Source organism: Delphinapterus leucas, chromosome 10 (genome assembly GCF_059928025.1).
Source record: "Delphinapterus leucas isolate spDelLeu-1000000601 "Yukka" chromosome 10, BTC_Dleu_Yukka2, whole genome shotgun sequence".
Taxonomy (NCBI): Eukaryota; Metazoa; Chordata; class Mammalia; order Artiodactyla; family Monodontidae; genus Delphinapterus; species Delphinapterus leucas.
The window spans coordinates 88,630,198-88,655,444 of NC_143138.1; the positions used below are offsets into that span (position 1 = coordinate 88,630,198).

The 25,247-nt window shown below is 37.4% G+C and overlaps 1 protein-coding gene across 1 annotated transcript in view; it reads right to left on the bottom strand.

Annotated features, from left to right (window-relative positions):
• The window catches only part of CNTN3 (contactin 3), a 243,292-nt gene extending 219,997 nt beyond the window's left edge, over window positions 1-23,295 (bottom strand). Inside the window, exon 1 of the mRNA XM_022572541.2 lies at window positions 23,164-23,295. Within this exon, the coding sequence (XP_022428249.2) occupies window positions 23,164-23,218 (55 nt within the window). The 5' untranslated portion in view covers window positions 23,219-23,295. The remainder of the gene's footprint in view (window positions 1-23,163) is intronic.
• Window positions 23,296-25,247: the final 1,952 nt, after the last annotated feature.

The window sequence follows — 25,247 nt, forward strand, 5'->3', positions numbered from 1 at the left end:
TTTCTCAGAGTTGCAGAAACTTAAATAGTTAAATAATTTTTCATTTGATCCACAATTAAGATTTATTTTTCATCGTGATTTATTGTAGACACAGTGTGCATGGGTATACACACACATACAACTGATTAAAAAGTTTCTGGAAATAATACTAATTCTCACTGCGTGCTGAATCATAACATTTTTTCTATTCTCTTCTATTCTATTCCATTTTCTACCCCCAATTTGATAATCCATGGTCTAGAAGCATCCTCTCTTGTCCCCAGTGTCCTAGATTATTATTTGGTGGGGGGGGGGAGTGGAATTGTAATGATTACAAGGTATTTCTTTCATTTCCTTCACTTAAGAATGATACCAACCTTGGCAATGAAGGAAAAGAACCAACCACATTCAAAATGGTGGTTGCAAGATGCAGTGATGACAAGAGAGCCTTCTCCAAATCTGTTTAACAGCTACATCCTCCGTAGGCTTGGGGAGAACAAACAATATTGTGCACTACTCCTAGCCTTGGCAATGAAGGAAACCTATTTTATTCTGAAAAACAGTGCTCCTCAGTTCTGTATAATATGGAGCAAAATCCCGCATCATAAATACTTCACAAACACATGCACAGTCTCCAATGTCAACAAAGAAAAAATAAACACTGACCATCAGGCCCTACTCTAGACACTTTGCATCTACCGAGTCACCTAATTCTAAGTGAATATTAAACACTGAATAAAAAATGGTACTAAAAAAAAATGGTACTCATTTGAATGTTATTGCTTTCGTTAATACTGACATGGATTATAAATAAGAATCCTGAGGGCTGGTGAGGATGAGTTACATCTCACTATATTTTTGGTACCACCATTCTGGAGAAGCTTTTGGTGGTAGGTATGAGAAGCCACAGTCATGCAGGAAGTCTAAAGAAACTCCACTAAATTATTTCATTAATCCTTCCTCCATATAACCATTTAGTAGCAATCTTTCCCCATTCTGAATTCTTAGAACAATTTTTGTGTATTTCATTCATCACAATTTCCCTAGCCTACTATATATTACCGTTACTTGTTTTTCACTCACAACTCCTCCATCCCCAGTCTTTAAAACTTTTATAAGATAGTGACTATATTTAACACACATTTCAACCCCCCTAAGCATCCCCATCATATTGTATATATTGCATAACTTGGTAAGTTAACATTTGAAAGGAAATGTGTGTGTTTATGCTTCATTGCAAATGGTTTTAACTTACAAAATGCTATTGCTGATCAAAGAATCTGGCCACTCTCAGGACAATTCTATAAGCAGCCATCCTGTCTCCAACTGGAATATGTATGTCCAACTACAAAATAATCCATTACATGAAAATATGAACTTACAGAAGCTAAGTGAGTAACTGCATCTCTGACTCTTAGAAATACCTGCCCTGTGTTCTTACAGTCAAGGCATTCACTGTTATTAGGTGGCTATTTCTGTTTGGGCAATTTGCAGGATCTTGGTCACCGACAATTCAGCCACTCCCTCGGAGCACTGAAAACACAGGTACTACGCAGGAGCTGCTTCCCTAAAGCCACATATGAATGGCACTTTTATAAGCAACAGCACTTTATTAGTAATCTCTTGTATAATTTCTGAGTGCTGAAGCAAAGCCCCATTTCTGGATTTTAATGACTTGTTTGAACAGCCACCAGAGTCATTAAAAAAAAAAAAAAAGTTGAGCTTTTGGTAGGCTGTTTATTGCCCAGATCTCCAAGGAAGTTTCCTGTGCTTCAAGTTACTTTCAAGAGGGGTTTCAAGAGGGTTTCAAAACAGCAGCCTCTGCACAGGTTTTACCATCCCATGGAGTGGATCTCTTTGCAAAACAACCCCACATCTGTGATACATCATTTATGTGAACCACAAATTTACTTAACGTGTAACCAGCATGGAACTCTTACTTTAGTCTAATTCTTCTAAGGTTAGGATAGAATGTTAGGATTTCAATCAGTCACCTGTTGGCTGCCTGAACACACTCCACAGTTCTGTCTCTTTATCTCAGAATCTGAGCTTTACTTAGGAAGCCACGTTTGTTTTTCAGATAGAACCTGAGCTAGACTGTCTTTTCAGGGTTTTGTAAATCTGAGATTCTTTAATTACATGAAACGTGTATGACGTGACCCATCATATATATTTGGAAACTTTGGTTTGGACTCATTTAAATATCCAAATGTATTTGGCACAAAGTCAAATTTCACCCTTAAAAAAAGCCATAGGTCTAGCAATACTGGGCCTTCTTTCTCTCCTGGCACGCCTCATCTGGGCACTGTCATACAGAGAGAGCACATTCTCAGATTTCCCTGCAGGCAGCCCTACAGGGAGTAACGGGTTGTCAGTAAGAACTGCACCTATAATTACGTGCAAAATAACTGTGTTTACCAAATAAGTTGTCTTGAACTGATACCATCCTTCTGCCTGGAATGCTTCCCCAATCTATCATTCAAGACACAGCGTCTCTTTTGATAGTCCAGCCAAAATTAATCCCACTTTATCAGAAATTCAATTGGATTATACCTCTCTCAAGTCTCTGTATTTTAGTAATTTGTGTGCAGGTTTCCTCCTTTTTCCCCAACCTATGGCTTTCTATTGCCTTACAGCAAAATACTTTGCCCACGATAGTACAGTAAGTGCTTGACAAAAAATGATCTTAAAAAACATGTATTTATGCTTTAGGACAGGGGTCAGAAAACTATGGGCCATGGGCCAAACGCAACTGCCATCTGTTTTTTTATGACACATTATTCAAAAATATAATATTCCATGACACATGAAAATTATATGAAATTCAAATTTCAGTGTCCATAAATATAGTTTCATTGGAACACAGCCATGCCCACTCGTTTATGTATTGTCTATGGCTGTTTTCACATTACAGTAGCAGAGATGGGTAGTTATGACAGAGACCATATGGGCCATAAAGCCAAAAATATTTACTATCTGAATATTGTACAAAAATGTGTGCCGACCACTGCTTTAGGAAGGACCATGTCTATTAGCAGAACAGCGACTTTGCCTTGGGATAAACAAGATTTTTTTCCCTAATACTTCCATCTAGCTTTAGGCAAGTCATTTAAGCTCTCAGAGCCCCTAAGTTCTCTACTGTTATGCAGGAATGATACCAATATTATAGGGCTTTTGTTGCAAGGATAAGCAAAAAAATTTAATACAGCAGCAGTGCCATAAATGGTATTGCTATTGCCTATTTTTGCTTAGCCCTCAAATAAAACTTTTAATTACCTCTGCCCGAGGACTAGTAACTTATGACACTGTGGTCTGATAAATGACTTAATTCATTAGAGTCTCATACCTACATGGCATGAAAAGTAGGATGGAATTGTCCTTATCTTCATGGTGGTTGTGAACACTGGCACCTGTGTTCTCTTAATCTGGTTTGAGCAAATAATTGCAAGTATTATGCCTAAGACAAAAGGTGCCTATTAATCTGTGGAGGGTGATAACTTCAAAATATTTTTTAAAAAAGGAATCTTAATAACACCCACGGCACCAGTTCTCACTGAGAGACGATTCTCCAACAAGTATTTACTCTCCACTCTGTTTCCAAATAATTACTCACCAAAGCAGTATCAATGGAAAACTCAACAAAACCACAGCAAACAGCTTTCAAAAACCCCATGAAGCAGAAAAAGAACATGAGATTCTCTTATACTGTTGTAAGCTGAATGTTTATTTTCTCTCTTCTCCCGTAATAGGAATAATTGCCACAGCACTAAGGATTCTCATTTTACTCTGCTGTGTAATCGAGCACATAAAAAAGGCATGTGGGGCACTGCATATGCTGCACTAAATATTATGTCTTAACTAAAAGATGGATGCTCACTCAGAAGCCCATGTAGCTCATTGTTCAACAGCCAACACTTCGTAACTACCTACATAACTATGCTCTGCATATGACCACTTTTATATATTTCTTGTACATATGTTTAAATATCATGTGCAAGAATGTGCACACACACATGCATACTCATGGGATCAGAATGAAAAGCTCTGTTTTCCTATACAGTCAAAAAGTCAAAGTATTTAAAAATCCTATGAAAGAACCCCCAGTAATGAAAATCTCATTTGGAGGCTAAAATTCCAGGAGCCCTGCCACAAAAACTTAAGGCTAATACAAAAACACACATATTGCCATCTGTCTGTAAACCTCCCTGGGTGGCACATCAGATTGCCCTTTATGTTGTACAGAACAAGAGAGTATATGATGCCGCAATGAACAAGGTAGAACAGCGAAATGCTATTCCCAGTATTCAGGTGTTCTCTGTCCAGGGGCAAAACCAATCAACATCACAAGGGCAGCAACTGATCCCAGTGTTGCCTGGATGCATTAAGTCCAGTCAATAGCAGCCTTCACCACCCCTCCTTGCTTGTAGGATTAGAGGAGCAAAGAATGTTCACATGCTTGGAATTAACAATGAATTAGTCACCAGAGCCACTCAAAACAGCAGCCTACAAATTCCACTCTCGCAGGTCAACAGACACCATAAAGGTGTCCACACACAAAAAAGTGAATGGAGTCACAGGTTCAGAGGATGTGAATTCATGAGTCACTACACCATCTCACACCATCACACACCATGCCTTAAGTTTTCTTTCTTCACTACCTTCCACAAATGATGGGTCTTCAGTGACTATGCAATAAGACGAAGAAAAGAGCCACTTCTTCCTTGAAATAGTCTCCCAAGGTCACTCATCACAAGCTGGGGCTCAGGTCTACCTGAGACAGTCCTCTTTTTTTTTTTTTAACTGTCCTTTTAGTTAAAAGGAACAAATTGCTTCTTGTTTAAGTGACAGGTGGGAGTATTACCTTTGTCTCCAGCAGTGTCGTAAATAAGAAAAGTAAACCCAGGTGGTACAAAGAGAAAGCAGTAAGTCAAATACCAAGGTAAGAGCTTAATTCCTCAGCTTCCAGGCAGAAGCTGGAAGAGGAAGCACATTGGCAAATCTAGGGCCAGGGAGGGGTGCAGGAGTTTTTTGTCTTTTCTTTTTCTGCCAAGATCAAGTTTGTTGTTTTTCCTTCTTTTTAAGCAATAAATACCCAAAATGTAGTGTGACCAAAAAGCAGTGTTTCACACTCAGCAGATGCTTTTCCAAATGAATAGAATGCTGAGCAAACATTTTATTACCAGCAATATTTTAATCTTAACCATCTAACATGGGATTTTATAAGTAGTAGTATCGCACTGACCCAAAACTGCACGATTGCATTTGTAATCCAAGGTCAGTTATTTCAGGCTCCAATGATTGTGTCATTGACTTGAAAGATAAAAAAAATAATAAATAAAAAAGGATGTTGAATAATTTTCATTTATATATTTATCTACTGAGGGACAAATAAATTCTAACATTTCAGCCATTTATAGACGTCATTTACCTTCTCACTTTCACTGACACCCTTCAAAGAAATAAATGTGGTGCTCCTTGTGGGCATTGTTAGCTAGCCTTCTGTAGAAACAAAAGAAAACTGGCAGTCACTGGACAATTACCCACCACAGAAAAATGGCTAAGCCTCTCCTTGCCACAGATGGCAAATAAAAAGTTGTTCAATAATGTGATACTGCTTTAAGCTTATGGAAAGCCGTATCAGAACACATAAAATGGCTATCTTCTCCTACAGTTTCTTCAAATTATACACAGAGAAACTTATATATATAAAGATGCATCCGTAATTTGATTGTTCCCTACCACACAAAATAATTTTAAATTTAAAAATACCTTTACCTAAAATAGCATCCAGTGTTGCATATCTAATCACCAAGTTCTGTCACTTGACATTGTCTCAAGCTTCAAGTGTGGACTAATGATCAAAGAAAGCAACATGGAGAAGTGAACATAAATTGTATCTGCATGTCTCATGGGTGGGGAGGAAAAAGCGACAGGGCACCTTAGGGTTCACCAACAAAACGGGATTAAGGAGCCCTGCCACTTCCCCAGTTAAAATATGCAGCAGTTTTTGAGTAAGAATCCATATTACTTTTCAAAGGTTTTCCTTTGAAAGTAATATGTATGCAAAAACGGTGCCTGTTTATGGACATTTTGTTACATCCAAGCTACGAATTTATGGAAATGGCAAGGGGGTTTAGGTGCAGGTGAGGCTTGGAAAAGATGAATGGCCAATGGCAGGTGATCCTAGAAAGTGGGGAAAGGGATCCCCATGGAATACCCCTCAGGCTTTTTCACTGTCACAGGATCCGAATGATATATTATGGAAAAAAAAAAAAGTTTTAAAACTGAGAGAAAACAAAAGATAAAAAGTATGTAAGAGTTGGACACCACACAGCTGACGTGAGACTTAGAGAAAAACACAGTAAAACACCTTGCACAGTGCCTACCACTGAGGACAGCCAAGCAGCGATGGGCATTATTTGTATGCAAGCTCAGAGGCACTGACTGACAGCTGGTATTAGTGAGGAAACAGCTGATTTCCACACTGGCAATCATTTCCAAACACTCAGCAGCGAGCTGGATGAATCAGCAGAGTCACTTGAAGCGACACACATTAGTGGGTGTCCACAATCCATTCCAGAAAAGCACCTGACAGTCCTCAAGAGGGAAAGACAAAGGAGATAAACACCGAGGCCAGGGCTGGAATTGTATCATGAATGGCAGTGTGTCCCTCAGCCACCTGGCCCACCAAGGCAATCCTGAGCCACTTAACACCAACTAAGCCTCCCACTTTTTGACTTCGGAGCAGCTCTATCTACCTCATAGGCACCATTTTCCTTTCGGCACCCCAGTCTCCCTGGGGCAACACTTTCTGTCAATTCACTTGAGCCTATTCACCTGCAGAGCTGAAACAGAAGATGCTGAAAATACATTAAAATGTTTTCAATACACAACTCCTTCCCGTGCACACCTAGTCTGTTGTGCACACACACGCATGCACACACACGCACACACACACCTGCCTCCCAAACACTGCAAAGTATCAACACTCTCCCTTACCCAGCACCACAGAGGAACCATTTGGTTCTTTGCTGTAGGAGGATCTACAACACACCACACTCAGAAAAGGCTTAGTGCAGCTGAAAGCTCCACAGACAGAAACTCAGGCAATCGAGAACAAGACAGCATTGGACCAGTAACTCATTAACGGGCTATGTGTGAGACAGGGCCTGAAACACTCTGAACTGTGCTGTTCTCACTGACAAAGTGAGCAAAGCCTGCAATACAGAAGCATGTGTACAAAAGCATACTGTATGTGTATGAGCATAAATACAATCCAGTTTCACCAAAGATTACTGTTATCAATGTGTTTCCTTTCTTTCTTACCAACTATTTCTTCTTGGTATCACTATGAAGACACCTCCCTTTGATCTTGATCTCCTGCTCTGATACCCCAGCCACGCACACACACACACACACACACACACACACACGTATACATGCACACATAAACTGGGTTTAAATCTTTTGGTTTCAACAGACTTCCAGCTCATATCACCCGGACACTCTTCAAGCACCTCAAAACTCAACGTGCCCAAGATACATCCAAATCCCTTCCTCCTTCTGTGTTTCTTATTTCTGTTAATTTTCTCATTATCTCCCCACTCAACTTCAAAACCTCAAAGTCCCCTTCAACAATCTCTTCTCCCTCACCAGGCACAACCATCCAATTGTCCGTCACATCCTTTCAGTTGTGACTCTGTAATTTCTCTCATCTCCCATCTTATCTTTTTGACTCCACCTGCCCTAGTGTGGGCATAAGTTATCCCTCACTTGACAGTAACTTCCAAGCAAGCCTTTTTTAGTTTTTCTTCCTTCCAGTGTATCCTACAAACATCCTACCGGGGCAAAGGTCTGTATATAGCAAAGCTAACATGCCAACATTCCTGATTTAGCAATCTCTAGGCCCAACCTTTTTATCTAGCCTTCCTCTACCTCTTCTCTCCAAGTGTGCAATGGGCAGAATTTAGATTTATAATTTCCAATGGAAGTATAACTATGGTTTATAACACTGTATTCTATAAGGGAAATTTGCTGAGAGAGTAGAACTTAAATTTTATCACCAAAAAAGAAAGATACATAACACATATATAAGTTTACATTTTCTAGTAATAAGAAAGGAAAATGAAACAGGTGAAATTAATTTATTTGTATATTGTATATATCCCAATATATCAAAATATTATCAATCTAATATGCAATCAATATAACTGCTAATGGAATGTTTTCTATCCTTTTTTCATAATATGTCTTTGAAATCCAGTGTGTATTTTACACTTATGACAACTCTCAATTTGGATTAGCCATGCTTCAAGAGATCAACAGGCCCATGTGGCTAGTACCAAACACACTGGGCAGCACAGATCTAGAGAAACATAGTCTGCGTTTGAAACCTGGCTCCACTTAACTGCATGTGACTTTAAGCAAAGTAATAATCTCTCTGTATCTCAGTTTCCTCATGTAAAGTAACAAAAATAAAGTTATTAGGAGAATTAAATGAAATTAATTAACACAAACAGATTGATTAAGCTGGGGTTGACATGCAATACATTCCAATATACATTGATCATCATTATTAACAAAGCTACTGCATGCTTGCCACAAATACATATAACTAGGAGCCAACTCTATTTTACACTTTGCTCTAACCGTGAATGAATTTTTTCTGCCTGACTGAATGTTTGTGTCCTCCCCGAAGTTCATATGTTAAAGCCCCAACCCCAGAGTGGTGACATTAGGAGGAAAGGCCCTTGAGAGGAAATTAGGATTAAATGAAGTCATGAGGATGGGATCCTCATAATAGGATTAGTGCCCTTATAAGAAGAGACCACAGAGCTTGCTCTTTGTCTCTCCCTGCCTTGTGAGGATACAGCAAGAAGAGAGCCAAATGCAAACCAGTAAGAGTGTCCTGTGAGGAAGTGATCAGCCGGCACCATGATCTTGGACTTCTCACCCTCAAGAGTTATGAGAAATAAATTTCTGTTTAAGCCACTCAGGCTATGGTATTTTGTTATAGAAATCTGAGCAGACTAAGACACTGCCTTGTTCTCTTAGATTATGTCCAGTTTTAACATAATGGTTATATCCATGGGCTATGGAATGAAGCTGTCTTATAGATTACTCTTTGACTTCCCTTATTAGCTGTGTGAATTTTAGGAAATATCTTAACTTCTCAGAACCTCAGGCCCTCATTTACAAAATAGGGATCACAACAGCACAAGGTTCAAAGGATATAACTCAGGCAAGGCCCTTTGCTCAGTGCTTGGTACAAAGCAAGCACTCACTACATGTTCACTCTAATTATTATTATATTAAGACCCATATCAAATGCTGTTCTCTCCATAAATATTTTTTCTTCCTTCCTTTCTATAAGATCTGTCTTCTTAGAGCTTCCATGCCAGTTTTTTAGTATTTTTCTTAAATAGGATCCTAAATCTTAGCATTTTTTTCTCCTCTCATTGTTTGCATGTGCCTTCTTTCCTTCCTAGACAGACAGCAACCCGAATAATTCATCTTGGACTCCTCCACAGCACTTACCACAATGCCTCACACAAAGCAGACACTCAGTAACTGCCTGACAAATGGCAACTCCGGTCGCAATGTAAGAGATGCACTGTAGAAGGAAGGAAAAGCAGGCAGAAAGATGAAGAGCAAGGCCAGGGCAATAGTTGAGATGAGAGATAATAAAGACAGGACCTGCCCACGAAAGGTGTACCGGAGGTGGGAAAAGGGATGGGGTGAGAATAGGGGACAATGAAGAGGAAGAGTAATTTAGTGTAACAGCATAACCACTGCCTTCCCTTTGCAAAACATGTGTCAATTGACTAGAATCAAGATTCCTTTTGTTGTGGCTTGTATAAATGCATAGATATGTGTGAGTATGTTATACTCAAAGTTCACCATTATTCATGAGTTAACACTTAAGAATGTACCCTTACATACCAGGAACCCAAATCCATTTAGCCCTGCTAATACAATTCATGGAAAGACGTAATTTGCACAGGGGTACTTAAAAACACTTTCATATGATGAGTGCTTTAAGACTGCTTAACACTTAAGCAATAGTCAATGAAATTGGTTTGAATGAGCACTTTATTTGCAGGAGTCAGTGAACCAACCGACAGATACTTTCGAGACAACAGCTACCTTAAGAGCTAAATAAAATTATGGGTTTTATTTAAGCTTATGTGTTTGTTGAACTCTAATAGCATTTCAAATACACATTATTCCAAAGCCTTCTTAGGCGCCATGAAGCTTACAAAAATGCAATAGGTGGAGATCAAGGTTATAGGAACAAAACACACCAACAATGTTGCTTTTTTTCCCCCTGATTTTCACATGCATACTCTGATAAGCCATCAAGATTTAAACAGGATAAATGAAAAGCAATTCAAGATTTAGGCAATTGAGGGAATTATCTGAAGTAAGTTTACTGGTGAACACACGGAGGATGTCAAGATTTATAAGCAGAGATCAGCGACATCTCCATTTCACCAGTATCAATGCTATCAAATCATATTACACTACACACAAATAAATACTATAGAAAAAAATGACATCATTTGAGCTTATGACAACAGTTTACTTGAAGTGCCACATCCAATGCCACAAACTCATTTTCTCAGTGATTACAGGGTGGCGGTATTAGAACCAATTGAAAAATATTCCCCAATTATCTCAGAGAGAACTTGGAAAGTTTATTTTGCTTCCAAAGCTTTCCTTAATCACTATTTATATGACAGACTAGCACAGAAAGACTTTCACATTAAGATGACAAAGAACAGGATGGAATATATGATTAAGGGCACTCAAAGATGTGTACCAGTAGGCTTGGTTTGTATTTGCACACAAACTACTGGCTTTAAAACAAGCAGAGTTTATGATTTGCAAATGCAGCCCAAACATGTCTCTTTTGTTTGTATATATTGTCCATTATACACTACACTGTTAAAGGAAGCCAAGGCTCATCTCATGCTTGATGATCACGCATTTTATCCTTATTTATAATATCAACAATTTTAAAAAAATAATTTAATCTAGGTGATCTAAATCATCTCGTAAAGGTATGGTCTCATAGTCTCAGTTATAATATATTTAGGGATACCTATGAGTGGACACAAGCCTTTACTGCCTTGGTAACTCCTGAAAGAGGCCAACATAAATTTCATAGGTTAATGCAGCTCTGTGGAATAGGGTTATGCCAGGTCATAGGGGCTAGAGGTGGGGCATTTACCACTTTTGATGATGTTTAAGCCAGAAAGGGGGAGGGGTGGGAGACATGTCAAGATGATTTCATCAAGGACCTGGTGTCTTCTGATTTCTCTGATCTCAATGCAAGAATCAGCTTTTCCCTCAGGCTGGCTTCCCAGGTGATTATAGGTTAGCCACCTTCAGCAAACAGGGTGTCGGGATTCCTCATTCAGATACACTGGGAGAAAGGGCGCTTCCCACAAAGTTTGAACAAAAAGTCCTTGAATCAATCAAATCTTATGGCCAAAAAAATAAAAAAAATCCCATACTCAATGGCTTAAGCCAATCACTGGGGCAAATCAGATGGGTCCATATATGGAGCTCTGCATGGAGTCAATCTCTTCCAGGCCTCAGGGCTGCTTCATCATTGCAGAAAACAGTAGATATCAGAGATACCAACACAATATCCACTACAAGAAAGTTAAACACAACTAAAAATCATCTTCCCTTTTGGATTAATGGCTACTTATTTTCACAAGTAATTTCTAGCTACTACCAAAATAATAATAGATTGCAATGCGTTGATTGTTCACTACAATTTTAAGAGAATAATTTGATGAAATAACAACACTGGAACTTTTACAGATATGTGACATTTTCCACGATGGTGTTTTAAACTAGGCATCAACAATGATTTCAGGTATCCGAGGAAGCTTCCCTTTCCAAAAGACTTTCATTTGCCTTGTTAGCAGTCCCACTAAAAGATTAAAAGTAAAAACAGAAGAGTCTCTGCAAAGTTTAGAATTTCCACATGCATTGATTAAGGATTTACCTACATTCACCAAGTACTGACACCTGAAATCAGAACTCATCTGACAAGGGATTCAGTATTTGCTGCTAATACACACTCAGGAGACACTTACAACTTTTCATGGGAAATCAGAAAGTCCCCATTAGCGGGTGTCTCTGTCTCACTGTGAGGATACAGACACTGGCAGTAGAAGTTCTGGGAAGTATTCCTTGGCTTGAGCCCTCCCAGAGTCTGTCATTAGCCCCACCAAAGAGCCCAGGTAGGCTCCAGTGTGGGGTTGCCTCAGGCCAAACAACCAACAGGGAGGGAACCCAGCCTCACCCATCAACCGTCAAGCGGATTAAAGTTTTACTGAGCTCTGCCCACCAGAGCAACAGTCAGCTCTACCCACCACCAGTCCCTCCCATCAGGAAACTTACACAAGCCTCTTAGAGAGCCTCATCCACCAGAGGGAAGACAGCAGAAGCAAGAAGAACTACAGTCCTGCAGCCTGTGGAACAAAAACCACATTCACAGAACAGACAAGATGAAAAGGCAGAGGGCTATGTACCAGATGAAGGAACAAGATAAAACCCCAGAAAAACAACTAAATGAAGTGGAGATAGGCAACTTTCCAGAAAAAGAATTCAGAATAATGAGAGTGAAGATGATCCAGGACCTTGGAAAAAGAATGGAGGCAAAGATTGAGAAGATGCAAGAAATATTTAACAAAGACCTAAAAGAATTAAAGAACAAACAGAGATGAACAATACAATAACTGAAATGAAAACTACACTAGAAGGAATCAATAGCAGAATAACTGAGGCAGAAGAACGGATAAGTGACCTGGAAGACAGAATGGAGGAATTCACTGCTGCACAACAGAATAAAGAAAAAAGAATGAAAAGAAATGAGGACACCCTAAGAGACCTCTGGGACAACATTAAATGCAACAACATTTGCATTATAGGGGTCCCAGAAGGAGAAGAGAGAGAGAGAAAGGACCCGAGAAAATATTTGAAGAGATTATAGTCGAAAACTTCCCTAACATGGGAAAGGAAATAGGCACCCAAGTCCAGGAAGCACGGAGAGTCCCATACAGGATAAACCCAAGGAGAAACACATCGAGAAACATAGTAATCAAATTGGCAAAAATTAAAGACAAAGAAAAATTATTGAAAGCAGCAAGGGAAAAACGACAAATAACATACAAGGGAACCCCCATAAGGCTAACAGCTGATTTCTCAGCAGAAACTTTACAAGCCAGAAGGCAGTGGCGTGATATACTTAAAGTGATGAACGGGGAAGAACCTACAACCAAGATTACTCTACCCAGCAAGGATCTCATTCAGATTCAATGGAGAAATCTAAAGCTTTGAAGACAAGCAAAAGCTAAGAGAATTTAGCACCACCAAACCAGCACTACAACAAATGCTAAAGGAACTTCTCTAAGTGGGAAACACAAGAAAAGGACCTACAAGAACAAACCCAAAACAATTAAGAAAATGGTCAAAGGAACATACATATCGATAATTACCTTAAACGTGAATGGATTAAATGCTCCAACCAAAAGACACAGGCTTGCTTTGCATGGATACAAAAACAAGACCCATATATATGCTGTCTACAAGAGACCCACTTCAGACCTAGGGACACATACAAACTGAAAGTGAGGGGGATGGAAAAAGATATTCCATGCAAATGGAAATCAACAGAAAGCTGGAGAAGCAATACTCATATCAGATAAAATAGACTTTGAAATAAAGAATGTTGCAAGAGATAAGGAAGGACACTACATAATGATCAAGGGATCAATCTAAGAAGAAGATATAACAATTATAAATATATATGCACCCATAAATATATATGCACCCAACACAGGAGCACCTCAATACATAAGGCAACTGCTAACAGCTATAAAAGAGGAAATCAACAGTAACACAATAATAGTGGGAGACTTTGACACCTCTCTTACACCAATGGACAGATCATCCAAGCAGAAAATTAATAAGGAAACACAAACGTTAAATGACACAACAGACCAGATATATTTAATTGATATTTATACGACATTCCATCCAAAAAGAGCAGATTACACTTTCTTCTCAAGTGCACATGGAACATTCTCCAGGATAGATCACACACTGGGTCACAAATCAAGCCTCAGTAAATTTAAGAAAACTGAAATCATATCAAGCACCTTTTCTGACCACAACGTTATGAGATTAGAAATGAATTACAGGGAAAAAAAGTAAAAAACACAAACACATGGAGGCTAAACAATACGTTACTAAATAACCAAGAGATCACTGAAGAAATCAAAGAGGAAATAAAAAAATACCTAGAGACAAATGACAATGAAAACACGACGACCCAAAACCTATGGGATGCAGCAAAAGCAGTTCTAAGTGGGAAGTTTATAGCAATACAATTTTACCTCAGGAAACAAGAAAAATCTCAAATAAACAACCTAACATTACACCTAAAGCAACCAGAAAAAGAAGAACAAACAAAAACCAAAGTTAGCAGAAGGAAAGAAATCATAAAGATTAGAGCAGAAGTAAATGAAATAGAAACAAAGAAAACAGTAGCAAAGATCAATAAAATTAAAAGTTGGTGCTTTGAGAAGATAAACAAAATTGATAAACCATTAGCCAGACTGATCCAGAAAACAAGGGAGAGTACTCAAATCAATAAAGTTAGAAATGAAAAAGGATAAGTTACACCACAGAAATACAAAGCATCCCAAGGGACTACTACAAGCAACTCTATGCCAATAAAATGGACAACCTGGGAGAAATGGACAAATTCTTAGAAAGCTATAACTTTCTAAGATTGAACCAGGAAGAAATAGAAAATATGAACAGACCAATCACAAGTAATGAAATTGAAACTGTGATTAAAAATCTTCCAACAAACAAAAGTCCAGGACAAGATGGCTTCACAGGTGAATTCTATCAAACATTTAGAGAAGAGCTAACACCCATCCTTCTCAAACTCTTCCAAAAAACTGCAGAGGAAGGAACACTGCCAAACTCATTCCATGAGGCCACCATCACCCTGATACCAAAACCAGACAAAGATACTACAAAAAAAAATAGAATTACAGACCAATATCACTGATGAATACAGATGCAAAAATCCTCAACAAAATACTAGCAAACAGAATCCAACAACACGTTAAAAGGATCATACACCATGATCAAGTGGGATTTATCCCAGGGATGCAAGGATTCTTCAATATATGCAAATGAATCAATGTGATACACCATATTAACAAATTGAAGAATAAAAACCATATGATCATCTCAATAGATGCACAAAAAGCTTTTGACAAAATTCAACACCCACTGATGATAAAAACTCTCCAGAAAGTGGGCGTAGAGGGAAACTACCTCAACATGATAAAGGCCATATACCACACACCCACAGCAAACATCATTCTCAATGGTGAAAAACTGAAAGCATTTCCTCTCATATCAGGAACAAGACAAGGATGTCCACTCTCACCACTATTATTCAACATAGTTTTGGAAGTCCTAACCACAGCAATCAGAGAAGAAAAGGAAATAAAAGGAACACAAATTGGAAAAGAAGAAGTAAAACTGTCACTGTCTGCAGATGACATGATACTATACAGAGAGAATCCTAAAGATGCCACCAGAAAACCACTAGAGCTAATTAATGAGTTTGGTAAGGTTGCAGGACACAAAATTAATGCACAGAAATGTCTTGCATTCCTATACACTAATGATGAAAATTCTGAAACAGAAATTAAGGAAACACTCCCATTTACCATTGCAACAAAAAGAATAAAATATCTAGGAATAAACCTACCTAGGGAGACAAAAGACCTGTATGCAGAAAACTATAAGACGCTGATGAAAGAAATTAAAGATGATACCAACAGATAGAGAGATATACCATGTCCTGGGATTGGAAGAATCAATATTGTGAAAATGACTCTACTACCCAAAGCAATCTACAGATTCAATGCAATCCCTATCAAATTACCAATGGCATTTTTTACAGACTAGAACAAAAAATCTTAAAATCTGTATGGAGTCAGAAAAGACCCTGAATAGCCAAAGCAGTCTTGAGGGAAAAAAACAGAGCTGGAGGAATCAGATTCCCTGACTTCAGACTATACTACAAAGCTACAGTAATCAAGACAATATGGTACTGGCACAAAAACAGAAATATAGATCAATGGAACAAGATAGAAAGCCCAGAGATAAACCCACGCACCTACAGTCAACTAATCTATGACAAATGAAGCAAGGATATAAAATGGAGAAAAGACAATCTCTTCAATAAGTGGTGCTGGGAAAACTGGACAGCTACATGTAAAAGAATGAAATTAGAACACTCCCTAACACCATACACAAAAATAAACTCAAAATGGATTAAAGACCTAAATGTAAGGCCAGACACTATCAAACTCTTAGAGGAAAACATAGGAAGAACACTCTTTGACATAAATCACAGCAAGATCTTTTTTGATCCACCTCCGAGAGTAATGGAAATAAAAACAAAAATAAACAAATGGGACCTAATGAAACTTAAAAGCTTTTGCACAGCAAAGGAAACCATAGACAAGACCAAAAGACAACCCTCAAAATGGGAGAAAATATTTGCAAACAAATCAACGGACAAAGGATTAATCTCCAAAATATATAAACAGCTCATGCAGCTCAATATTAAAAAAACAAACAACCCAATCCAAAAATGGGCAGAAGACCTAAACAGACATTTCTCCAAAGAAGACATACAAATGGGCAAGAAGCACATGAAAAGCTGCTCAACATCACTAATTATTAGGGAAATGCAAATCAAAACTACAATGAGGTATCACCTCACACCAGTCAGAATGGGCAGCATCAGAAAATCTACAAACAACAAATGCTGGAGAGGGTGTGGAGAAAAGGGAACCCTCTTGCACTCTCGGTGGGAATGTAAATTGATACAGCCACTATGGAGAACAGTATGGAGGTTCCTTAAAAAACGAAAAATAGAACTACCATATGACCCAGCCATCCCACTACTGCGCATATATCCAGGGAAAGCTATAATTCAAAAAGACACATGCACCCCAATGTTCACTGCAGCACTCTTTACAATAGCCAGGTCATGAAAGCAACCTACATGCCCATCGACAGACGAATGGATAAAGGAGATGTGGTCCATATATACAATGGAATATTACTCAGCCACAAAAAGGAACGAAATTGGGTCATTTGTGGAGACGTGGATGGATCTAGAGACGGTCATACAGAGTGAAGTAAGTCAAAAAGAGAAAAACAAATATCATATATTAAAACATATATTGGAACCTAGCAAAATGGTACAGATGAACTGGTTTGCAGGGCAGAAACTGAGACACAGATGTACAGAACAAACATAAAGACACTAAGCGGGGAAAGCAGTGGGGGGTGGGGGGTGGTGTTGTGATGAATTGGGAGATTGGGATTGACATGTATACACTGATGTGTATAAAATGGATGACTAATAAGAACCTGCTGTATAAAATGTAAATTAAATAAAATTCAAAAATTAAAAACAATAAGTCCCCATTAGCTTCTATGATTTGGGCTCCCTTTGGGGTATTAGATATTAGAAAACCTTTGCAAAATGGTCGGGTTTCTATTTTATAAATGTTTAGGGCAGTGCTGTCTGATAGAAATATAACGCAAGTCACACACATATTTTAAAATTTTAGTAACCACATTAAAAAAGGTTAAAAGAAACAGGTGAAATTAATTTTAATAATATTTTTGCTTGACCAAATATAATTACATTATTATCAGTGCAAAATTTAATCAATAAAAATTATTGAGATATTTAAATAATTTTTTTAAACTCTGAATATTTTTGGTTACAAGTCTTTTACATTCTGTAAAAGACTTTTACTGCATTTTAGTCTCCATCGGGCCACATCTCAGTTGGGACTAGGTACAATTCCAATCTTCACCTGCCACACGTGGCTAGCGGCTCCCATATAGGACAGTGAACATGTGAAGTACCTAATACAGTTAAGCAACGAACTAATAGGTAATTAAGGAGCAAGAGAACAATCCCCTTGGGTCCTTGATGATTTTTAGCCCATGGCCTATACCTCTGACTTTATTCCAGAAGAGGAACTACTGAAGTGGTAAATTCTAGTGATAGGGAACTATACTCTGATTTCAGAGATAACAAATCTTGAGACAACCATGTAGACTGGGCAAGTTACTTAAACTCTTAGAGACTGTTCCCTAATCTCCAAAATAGAAATAACATCTATCTCATTTTATTTTTGTTAACTAGATGACCTCAGTAAAGCATTTTCCACAGTGCCTGGTACACAATGAATGAGCATCCATTAATTCCTACTGTTGATATTATTAATTTTCCTGTATTTACTATTGTTTTCCTCATCTGCGTGTTCCTTCCTCTTCTTGTCTCTATCTCTCTGTTCTCTAACTAGGTCTCTGGCTCTTAAACTTTTTTCATAGCAACTCAGTAAGAAATATACGTAAGATCAAGACCCAATACACAATATTCAAAGGACAGCTCCATGAGGACTGGGACATTGTCTGTTTTATTCACTGCCATGTCCCAAATGCGCAGAAGTGCTCAACAGACAATATGTACTAAGTGGGCAGTGTATGCTGATATATTATACTCTAGTCTTACTTTAATTTATTTATTCTAATAAAAAATGCTAAATGTGACCCACAGAATTGATTTTTTTAATCCACTATTTGGTAGTGACCTTTAGTTTGGAAAACTCTCATCCCTATTTTGTGCAGGGTCTTCATTTCGTTCATAAGGTACACCTCTTGATGAGGGCACAAGGTGACACAGAGCCTTGAGGTTATCATAAAGGCTTTCCTTTCTCTCATATCCCACATATATTCCATCCACAAATCCTCATGAATATACCTTCAAAATATATCCAAAATTTGACCACCGCCCCTGCTAACTACCCTGGAGTTAGACACAAACAACCCTTGCCTGATTAACTTCCCACTGATACCTCTGCTTGTTCCCCTGCACCTCTACAATCAATCCACAACACAACAGCCAGCCAGATCCTTAAAAAAAAAAAAAAAAGAAAAAGCCAGATTACATCACTTCTCTGATCAAACCACAGTATGGCTCCTGAGGGCATTCAGAGCAAAAGCTCTAAATATTTTCAGTGATATACAAGGCCTTCATTTTTGCTGCATCCATCTCCACGTTAACTCTTGGCTCTCACCTACTACTTCTTTCCCATAACTCTTCCTTGTCCAACCAGGCGAACTTTCCTGCTGTTTCTAGAAATACTCAGCATGTCATATATTAAACACTTGGATGGACTGCTGACTCTGCCTGCAGCTCCCTACCCTAAATACCCACGAGGTCAACTCGTTCCCCACAAAGTCTTAGCCCAAATGTCACCTTCTCTAGGAGGATGGACCTGATGACCTCTGGTAATTCACTTCTCAGCCCCCCACACTCTCATCTTATTCTGCTTCTTTTCCTTCACAGCACGAGCATCTACTAAATCAATATCATTTTCTACCCTGACATGATGGAATATAAACCCCACAGGGACACAGATCTCTGTCCATTTTCTTCACTGGAAACAAAGTATGGCACATAACAGATGCTTAATAAATATTTTTAAAAGAATAAATGCAGCCTGGTGTTTTGGAGGAAAAACACGATTAAATTCACCTTCGGAAAAATTCCCAGCCAAAAATTACTATTTGCCCCTTTGCTACAGAGAGAAACATGCAGAGACAGAACAACAGAAGGAAACTGTTTTAAAAATGCAGAGAATAATGGATAACAAAAAGGTTAAATCTGAGAAAACACAAATTATCAAGCATTTGCTATATTTATCGAGTTTACGTCTTTGGATAAACTCTACTCTACACAACTGAATTCACATAACATGTTTTTACTTGGCATTTATCTAGAGATCTTCCCTACCTCATGAACAGATTTTAACTTTAATACTTAAAAAATGAGCCAATATTGGTTAAGAGAATATCACACTCACAAGCTGGCTTTTTAATCTAAATTTTATGTAAATCCAAAACGAGTACCAATATTCAGTACATAAAGAACTGTACGCAATCAATACTCTTTAGAAAATTAGTCAGAGACAAATTCTTCTCCATACTATAATTATAAAGATTACCAATTCTCTAAGTAATACCCTACATATAATTTATCATATATCAATTAGTCCAGTTCTCCTTTACCAACCTTTATAGCTTTTTTACCAACATACTCAGAAAATCAAGTTGACCTTTAACTTTTTTAATGTCTTAATATTTTAATAAAATGGATACTGCTTTCTCCATAAATTCGTTCATAAGTCTGTAAAACATTTCTAAAAAATATTGAAAACAAGCAATACAATTTGCACACAGTGTAAAATTACAACTCAAAATTTTAAACCTTTGAAATACTGATCTCATTTTCTTTAGCTATACTTCCACTTTCTGAGTACATCTACCTGTTTCCAACTAATTGTAAAAGTTCAAGGTTATTTCTATGAACGTTGACATTGCGAATAATAATACTGCTGTAGTGTATTCCCTTTCATTTTCTCCTTGTACAACAGAACTCAAATTTAAAGTTTTGTAAATGAAAATAATCCAAAAAAAGATTTATTTTGATATCTGTATTGGTCTTTCTCCAAAAACTATTTAAAACAGTAGAAATTTATATATAATTACTCCTTTTTCCCTCAGTGCTAGATTAGTAGGAAAGAAAATGTTTTAGGAAACAAAATTGAGGCATCACAGCGGCAAACCTGTTTAAAAAAGCTTTATTTTAAAAGTTGGAGGTTTAAATATCATTTAAATACTTCAAGAATGTTTAAGTTTGAGATAAGGGCTTGGAAGTTTACTCCAATATAAACATGTTTTCAAATAACATATGTTCTACCTGACAATGCATTTGGCCTCGTTCCATACCAATTTCCTCCTCTTAGAAAAGAAAAATGACAAGCTACTTTTTTTTTGCTACTTTCCTTAGGTATCATAAAGTACTTGTGTTTATCTAAAAGGTAGGTCTTCTCAGATGGATGCTGAAATTTTTAGAGGTGAGAGGTGATAACTTCTGTAACTTACTTCCAAATGGTGTAGTCAATCAAACAATGAACGGAAAATACACACACATATGTATATATATAGAACAAGTACAGTAAATGGTACAATAGTTAAATCTAAATGGTGCATATATAGGTACTTATTGTACTATTCTTTCAACCCTTTAGGTGCTGGAGAGTTTTTATAATAAAAAGAAAGAAAACTTTGCAAACAAATCAATGGGCAAAGGATTAATCTCCAAAATATAAAAACAACTCATGCAGCTCAATATCAAAAAAACAACCCAATCAAAAAACAGGTGGGAGACCTAAATAGACATTTCTCCAAAGAAGACATACAGATGGTCAAGAGCCACATGAAAAGATACTCAACGTCACTAATCATTAGAGAAATGCAAATCAAAACTACAATGAGATATCACCTCACGCCGGTCAGAATGGCCATCATCAAAAAATCTAGAAACAATAAATGCTGGAGAGGGTATGGAGAAAAGGGAACCCTCTTGCACTGTTGGTGGGAATGTAAAATGATACAGCCACTATGGAGAATAGTATGGAGGTTCCTTAAAAACTAAAAATAGAATTACCATATGACCCAGCAATCCCACTACTGGGCATATACTCAGAGAAAACCATAATTCAAAAAGACACATGCACCCCAATGTTCATTGCAGCACTATTTACAATAGCCAGGTCATGGAAGCAACCTAAATGGCCACTGACAGACAAATGGATAAAGAAGATGTGGTCCATATATACAATGAAATATTAGCCATAAAATGGAACGAAATTGGGTCATGTGTAGACATGTGGATGGACCTAGAGATGGTCATACAGAGTGAAGTAAGTCAAAAAGAGAAAAACATCGTATATTAACACCTGTATGTGGAATCTAGAAAACTGGTACAGATGAACCTGTTTGCAAGGCAGCAACAGAGACACAGGCGTAGAGAACAAATGTACGGACCCCAAGTGGGGAAAGGGTGGGTGGGATGAATTGGGAGCCTGGGACTGACATATATACACTAATATGTATAAAACAGATAACTAATGAGAAGCTGCTGTACAGCACAGGGAACTCCACTTTGCTGTACAGTAGAAACTAACACAACATTGTAAAACAACTATACCCCAATAAAAAAATAAAATACAATAAAATAAAGCAAAAAACTAATCGTTGTACACATGTTACTTCATTTTAAAAAATCCTTGTCTTACTCTTCCCCTGTTCAAGAAAATGAAACAAAATGAACAAAAAGGAAATGCATCAAATGATTTTTTTTTTTTTTTTTTTTTTTTTGCGGTACGCGGGCCTCTCACTGTTGTGGCCTCTCTCGTCGCGGAGCACAGGCTCTGGACGCGCAGGCTCAGCGGCCATGGCTCACGGGCCCAGCAGCTCCGCGGCATGCGGGATCTTCCCGGACCGGGGCACGAACCCAAGTCCCCTGCATCGGCAGGCGGACTCTCAACCACTGTGCCACCAGGGAAGCCCATCAAATGATTTTTAAGAGTTGCTTTTGTATGGTGAATATATGAGAATTATTCCTTTTTCTTTCTATTTTGTTCTAAACTTCAAATTTTCAATATTAACAAATAAAAATTCTATCCTTATTTTTGGTCCCTTAAATAAGTTATTTGCTGAAAGAAAAATAGTATTGTTTTGAAGATTAGATATGAAAACACTGATATTCTTTAAAATCTGTATTTTCCCTTTACACTACAGATTACCAGATTTAGCCATTTTGGTAACAAAGTCATGAATTAACATTCTCAAATTCTGATTAATTGTTATATTCATAACACTACAGTAGATCCATAATATTTTTTGTACCCATGTATCTATTCTTTTTTTTATTTGAATTTTATTTTATTTTTTATACAGCAGGTTCTTATTAGATCCATGATATTAAATGCCATTATATTTGTAACGAAAATATAATGGTCTGCAAACATTAGGGAGCACAATAAGAACCCAGTTATCAGAAGAGAAAATTAGAATTTCCTTTCTGGGACAAAAAAAAGACTTGTGGAGGATTAGTTCAACTTTAAAAAATTATTTAACAAATGATTCAAGTATAGTTCTAACTTCAGTTTAGAAGATATAGCTTATTGTTACCTCCTAGGCAGCCAATGAATGAAAGCAGGATCAACTGTTTCCATGACAACATCATCTTTAATTGCCAAAAGCAAGAGTAACTCTTGTCCAGTCTCTGATGAATAGAATGCTGTGTCTTCAGGTGAATCCTTTAATCTGTAAAATAAATATACAAAGAAGTCAGACTTGAAAAAATGAATTGCTTTAAAACATAGATTTTCTTCTTTTCATAAAACTGTACCACTCTCAACCACTCAAAATCCCCAAATGAAATGAAACTTTTTTGGTGCAAAAAAGATGTATGATATGTACATACTTAAAAAACTGTTTATGTAACTGATAGGCAGACAGACAGGCTTCACGAAATTAGAAATGTTTGACGATACTAAAATATTAAATATTAGTATATTATGTATTGAAACTTTTGCTAGATAGTAATTACAACAAGTAAAATATTACCCTGAAATTGTAATTTTTCTCATTTTCTCTCATGATAATATTTTTGGTTAAACTAAGAGTCAAATCAGCAGATTTGATATCTTGAAGCACTGCTTTTCATAGTCTCTGAATCCCTCATAGGCATATAAATTATAAATAACATTATCAGTGTTCATTTTAAGCCTGTTTTTTCAGAAACAATTGCAGAAAGCCCTCAATTACATATGTTGAATTAAAAATGCTAATGATGTTAATCATTAGAGAAATGAAAATCAAAACTACAATGAGATATCATCTCATACCGGTCAGAATGGCCATCATCAAAAAATCCAGAAACAATAAATGCTGGAGAGGGTGTGGAAAAAAGGGAATACTCTTGCACTATTGGTGGGAATGTAAATTGATACAGCCACTATGGAGAACAGTATGGAGGTTCCTTAAAAAACTACAAATAGAACTACCATACGACCCAGCAATCCCACTACTGGGCATATACCCTGAGAAAACCATAATTCAAAAAGACTCATGTAGCAAAATGGTCATTGCAGCTCTATTTACAATAGCCAGGACATGGAAGCAACCTAAGTGTCCATCGACAGATGAATGGATAAAGAAGATGTGGCACATATATGCAATGGAATATTACTCAGCCATAAAAAGAAACGTTATTGAGTTATTTGTAGTGAGGTGGATGGACCTAGAGTCTGTCATACAGAGTGAAGTAAGTCAGAAAGAGAAAGACAAATACCGTATGCTAACACATATATATGGAATCTAAGAAAAAAAAAATGTCAAGAAGGACCTAGGGGTAAGACGGGAATAAAGACACAGACCTACTAGAGCATGGACTTGAGGGTATGGGGAGGGGGAAGGGTAAGCTGTGACAAAGTGAGAGAGTGGCGTGGACATATATACACTACCAAATGTAAAATAGATAGCTAGTGGGAAGTAGCCGCATAGCACAGGGAGATCAGCTAGGTGGTTTGTGACCACCTAGAGGGGTGGGATAGCAAGCGTGGGAGGGAGAGAGACGCAAGAGGGAAGAGATATGGGGACATATGTATATGTATAACTGATTCACTTTGTTATAAAGCAGAAACTAACACACCATTGTAAAGCAATTATACTCCAATAAAGATGTTAAAACAATGTTAATGATGAAAATTGTTCAGTATGAGAATCTTGCAAATGAAACTACTTTATTTTTTGCTTTCCTGAATTTTCATAAACTGAATGTGCTGGCTGAGAGTAAATAATTGTGTGAATACCCTGTGTCATTTTCAATGGCCATTTGAAACTACCTAAACTGCATGGTTAATGATCAAGTAGGCTGGATGCACACACTTAAAATCAGAGAAACTTTTTTCGATTGCTAGAACTCAGCTGGTTCCACACAGGGAAATGAACGACTTTAATGTCAGCCATTTTAGCAGAGAAGGTGTACAGCTCTCAGTCAGTAGCTGCTATGGATTGGGCTGTCTTAGCTGTTGCTAAGCAAACGAGGGAAATCTCAGTGGTTCTTAACTATGGGATCCTGCCATGTGAGGTGATATATTCAATTAGAATTAAGTGTGTTCCAAATAATAATAATTTCAAGTGTGAAAATATGACATCTTGCAAGTTACATACTTAAAATAATATATTAAATCAGTTATTCCTATAGTAAC